This window comes from Alligator mississippiensis, chromosome 7 (genome assembly GCF_030867095.1).
Source record: "Alligator mississippiensis isolate rAllMis1 chromosome 7, rAllMis1, whole genome shotgun sequence".
NCBI lineage: Eukaryota > Metazoa > Chordata > Crocodylia > Alligatoridae > Alligator > Alligator mississippiensis.
In genome coordinates, this window is record NC_081830.1 from 36,181,968 (window position 1) to 36,187,302 (window position 5,335).

Sequence of the window (5,335 nt, forward strand, 5' to 3'; positions counted from 1 at the left end):
GTTATTTTATTCCTATAAACTATAGTGTGAGTATGTGTTGGAGGGCTGGGTGGAAGAAGGATGGAAAAAGACTTGATTTCAGTCTGGGTGAGTATGGGTGAATTCCATGTGGAAAATATCATAAATTGCGAATTCAACTTGGTGGGAGAGGTAACTAGGTCAGGCAGTGTGTTCTAGTGGATCAAACTTGGCATCACAACTCACTGGGATCTGGGTCTTAGACTTGGTTGTGTTCTCAGGTGCCATTGTGTCAATTCCTGCCCTTCCCGTTGCCTTGGTTTCCTCACTTGTGTAATGAGTCTAATGAAACCAATTAATCACTTTAGATGTGTTGAGACAAAGGGCTGTAGGCATCACCTATCTGAGTAACAGGACCACGTGGCACTGTAAAATTCAAAGAGGGTTGTAAAGCTGCCAGTAAACAAAGTGGCATGAGCTTCATGGATGAAAAGCAATCAGTCAGAGGAAGGAATATTTATTACACTAATGAAACATGGTTGGAGACCCCTTCATATCTTGAAGCCACTCTAGGCACCTATGATTTTGTCCTCCTTAACTTGCCTTTTTTTGGCTGGGAACACCTTTTCTTATATCTCATTCTTGGGAGAGGGGAAGGACTTCCTTTGGATAAAAAAAAAATCGCTTACATTTTTTGATTTTGGAAAATAAGTATTTGCACCATGCTTCCTCAGTCCACAATGGCACAAGGTTTCCCTGTAACTCCTGCTACCTGCTCCCCAATCCCAACTCCTTCTCTGCACTGCAGCATCATCATATAGCCTGTGCTGTCCCATCCCCTTGATAATCTTACCCCCAGCTCCCCTCATCCTGACATGATAAAAGGGGACAGCCACACCCCATCCTGCCTGTCACTTTCCCATGACAATTCTTGTGTCCACAACCACAAAGTGGATGGCTCCCAATCAGAGAAGTTGCAATATGTCACATAGAATAAAATGCTCACTGTGTTTTACCAGGCCTAGGGTACACCCAAGAGAGACATAGGTGAATTTAAGTCTGACTTTTCCAACAGTTGTCCAGGATAGCTAGGGTCTGGGCTCAGGGAAGAGTTACTACTTCCTCAGGTGCAAAAATTTAGACACCAATTCCAATATCTCCAAACCAGCCAAGTGATACCCTGGCATAGGCTTGGAGTGAGCACCCATCGAAGTAGCAAGCTCCCACTCCCCATTCCCTAAACCGGGATAACTGTTTACCCTGAAAGTGCATTAAAGCTGGTGCCCTCCAGAGGAAATAGGAATATTTCCCATTTCTTGCACATAGGGGCTAGCAGTACTCTCTGTCCCTGGGGTGGATTGAAGCTGGCTCCCCATAAAGGAAAAAGGCTGTGTAACTAATTCCCTGTCTCCTGACCTGGTCAACCTCCCACACTGGGGCTGAATTGCACTCAGTTACCAATAGCACCCCCAGCAGGGGCATGACCATATGGCCTATACCCCACTCCCAGATAAGAGCAGGTACTCTCCTGAGGGGGAAGTCCTAGTGTCCCAATTACTCATGTTAGGCATACACCCGCCTGGCTATGACCCGCCTCAGAGCAGCCTTGACCTCCTTGTTGCGCAGAGTGTAGATGAGGGGGTTAAGGACAGGTGTGACAGCCGTGTACAGCACTGTCACAAGCCTGTCAGTAGCCAGAGACCTCTGGGAACGTGGCCGCAGGTACATAGCCCCAGAGCACCCATAGCGGATGGCCACCAGAGTCAGGTGGGCCCCACAGGTGGAGAAGGCCTTTCGCAGCCCCTCTGCTGAGCGCATGCCCAGAACAGCCCTCAGGATCATTGCATAGGATACTATGGTGAGAGTCAAACAGCCCAGGATGATGGAGCCAGTGACACCAGCCAAGAGGATTTGGTTGAACTGGATGTCAGAGCAAGAGATCTCAAGGAGTGGGGACACATCACAGAAGAAGTGGCTAAGGTGTTGCTTACAGCAGAAAGAGAGACATGATGCCATGATGGCATGGAGAAGAGAGTGAAAGAATCCAGCTGTCCACACTGAGCCAGCCAGGGCCCAGCAAAGCCGGCGGCTCATCAGCAGTGGGTAGTGCAAGGGCCGACACACAGCCAGGTAGCGGTCATAGCCCATAACAGTGAGAAGCATGGCCTCAGTGCTGCCCAGGAAGTAGAAGAAGAACATTTGAGTGATGCAGCCCCGCCAGGATATGGGGCTCCCACCAGTGCCACCCCATACCAGCCCCACAAACATCTTAGGCACCGTGGTGGAGGAATAGAAGATGTCAATGAAAGAGAGGTTGCCAACAAAGAAGTACATGGGGGTGCATAGATGGGAGTCCCACAGAGTTATGGAAGCCACAGCCAGGTTCCCTGAGACATTGGTCAAGTAAAGGAGGAGGAATAAGCCAAAGAGGAAGCTGTGGAGCTCCTGTGTGTCTGACACCCCAAACAGGATGAACTCGGTCACTAGTGTCATGTTATCCATGTCCTTGGGCTCAGCTTGCAAGAGGAGATGAAGAAGAGAAGCGCTGGTGGCTGTAGGAAAATGACAGGAGTGAATGGAGGGCTGCCACAGCTCTTTCCAAGCCCTGATCCTCTGCCCCCTGATGCTGCACTATCAATAGGACCCTTAGAATGGTGCTCCAACATGCTCCCCACCATCAGTGTCACAGGGACCCCTCCAACTTCTGCCTCGTACTATGCTCTTTATGTATCCCAGCTAACAGTCATCCACACACCTAGCAACCCTCATCCCTCATCATTGTAGCCATCCCTAATACCTTATTCATATGCACTCTCATTTCCCAGTTTCCTCACCCATCAGACAGGGATCTGCTTCAACATACTCCCCAACCTGTACAGTTAAGCCTTCCACCTTCCTCTTTACCATACCCTTTTTGCACCCTTGTTCACAGCTACAGCCACCCCTCCACCCTGTAACATTCCTTTTCCTGTTCATTCAACCCCCTGCACTCTAATCCCCCAAACTCTGCACCCATCAGCATCACCATATGACAATATTCTTGCATCTTCTGCTGCCCAGGCCTCCCTACCCTGCGGTGTCCTTGCTTCCCAGTTTCCTCTATAACCTAACTCTTGGCAACCCTTACTACCCATCTGCCCTGAGCCCTGTTCTTCCATACCCACTCTCGGGAGCAGGTGAAGGAGGTCCCATTCCTGTCTCTGACCCTCTCCCCACAAGCCAAAAAGATTCACAGTTTACACATAGCCTTGCATCAGAAACTAAGCAGACCTAGATCCATTTACAAAGCAGTACCTCCAGTTAACCCTTCTAGCTGCCTTCATGGTGAAGACATTGTAAAGAGAAGGAATCCAAGCTATACCCTTCTCACGAGTTCTTTCCCCCACACTGTCCCACTGTTTCCTGTTTCCAAGGTCAGCAAGCTGGGCAGATAATGAAACAAAAGGAAAATGCAGTGGCTTCGGCAGGTTATATACAGGGCTATTGTCAACAGACCTGGCTCCTAGCTCTTGTGTGCCAATTCTCACCACCTGTAGTCATGGAGAGAACTGGTTCTCCTGAGACCCACCCTCTTGCTCTAATTCACTTGATCCCAATCCCTTCACAGCCAGAGAGAAACCTAGGAGCCCAAATCCCAGAGTAATCGAATGATCTGTATTTTTCTCCCAGAGTCATGAACAGAACCCAGCAGTCCTGGCTCCCAGCCCCAGTCCTGAGACACTACCTACATTGTAGAGATGGAGATAGAGTGCAGGAAGCCTGACTCCAATCCATAAAGGTATCATCCTATCTGGGAACAGAATCCAGAAATCCTTTGCTCTAACTCATGAAACTTCCACTTCCCTTCAGACTTTGAAATGCTCATGAACTAATAAGAAGCCAACCAAGGCACAAGCCCATGCTAGTTTTATACAGGGTGCAGGTGACAGTCTTGATGCATCTTATAGATAGAAATAATAGAAATCATAGACAGAAACTCCATTCATCCTAGGGAACACACGCTGACCCTCTAGTGAGGCAAGTCACCTGGAGAAGTTCCTTTAGACAAAGAGCCCAGCTCCTGGCATTTGTTATTTAACAGATGCCTAGTGAACATAAGGATCACCAAGAACCCAGCCTCAGGGGTCTGAGGGCCTCTGAGATTGCTGGTTGGGTAAAAGAGCTAAAACCAATTAAAGTGTCTTCTGCAGTCTCTCTGCAAAACTGATGTACATTTCCCCTTCCAACACTGATGATAGAATGCAAGAGTCCTCCTGAGTCCATGCCTTACCCCACATGCCCCTCCACCACCCCCAGCTTTAATCTACTTTCCACTTCCCCTCCCAAATTTGGAAAGAGTCAGGAAGTCAAAGAATCATAGAGAAGAAGGGCTGAAAGGGACCTCCAGAGGTCATCTAGTCCAACCTCCTGCCTGAGGCAGGACCATCCCTGTCCAAACCATCCCATACAAATCTGTTGTCTAGCCTCTTAGTAAAACTAATCATCCCTAACACAACACAACACATAGCACCATAACCTGCCAAAGATAAAGCGGGGAGACGATAGTTTCATAGTTGATAGGGTCGGAAGGGACCTCAGTAGATCATCAAGTCCAACCCCCTGCCATGCTGGAAAGAGTACTGGGGTCAAACGACCCTGGCTAAGTGATTATCCAGACTCTTTTTGAAGAACCCCAGGGTAGGAATGAGCACCACTTCCCTTGGAAGTTGGTTCCAGCTCCTAGCCACCCTGAATGTGAAGTAGCACCTCCTGATGTCTAGCATGAATCTACTTTCAGTCAACTTATGGCCGTTTTTCCTTATTACTCCCGGTAGTGCTCAGGGGAACAGGGAATCTCCCATAGCTTGCTGGTCCTCCCAGTTTGTAGACTTCTCTTGTGGAGGCTGAACAGGTTCAGGTCCTGTAGCCTCCACTCGTAGGGCCTGACTTGCTGTCCCCTGATCATGCAAGTGGCCCTCCTCTGGACCCTCTCAATGCTGTCCACATCTCTCCTGAAGTGTGGCGTCCAGAACTCCAACTGTGGCCTGACCGGTATCACATAGAGGGGGAGGATCACCCCTGTCATGACCCAATGATTGTGTGTGTACTTCAGCACTGCAGAATTATTTCCCGCCACATGGAACGTTCTTTGCACGGTGCAATTCTCAGCTGCAGAGAGAAAAACCCCGGTGCAAAGAGTTCCCGCCAGGCGTATGCAAATTTGTGCCCCCTATTGGCTGTTTCTAAATTATTCCCACGTGGCAGCTAGCGATTGGCTTGCTAGCCGTATAAGAGGCTTGAGCAGTTTCCACCCAAGCCGGAGATCTCTGAGAATCTCGGGAGGACCCCAAGATCCCCGATTCCGAGAATTCCGGAAGAAATCCGAGAGAATTCTGGA

The 5,335-nt window shown here is 49.1% G+C and overlaps 1 protein-coding gene across 1 annotated transcript; it reads right to left on the minus strand.

Annotated features, from left to right (window-relative positions):
* Positions 1–1,521: 1,521 nt before the first annotated feature.
* LOC102576778 (olfactory receptor 12D3) lies at positions 1,522–2,460 on the minus strand. The gene has a single exon (XM_006271092.1). It carries the CDS (start codon positions 2,458–2,460, stop codon positions 1,522–1,524), a length of 939 nt encoding a protein of 312 aa, XP_006271154.1.
* Positions 2,461–5,335: the final 2,875 nt, after the last annotated feature.

Excerpts from the sequence above, each read along its gene's own strand:
- LOC102576778 (XM_006271092.1), bottom strand. The coding sequence starts at position 2,460 with ATGGATAACATGACACTAGTGACCGAGTTCATCCTGTTTGGGGTGTCA.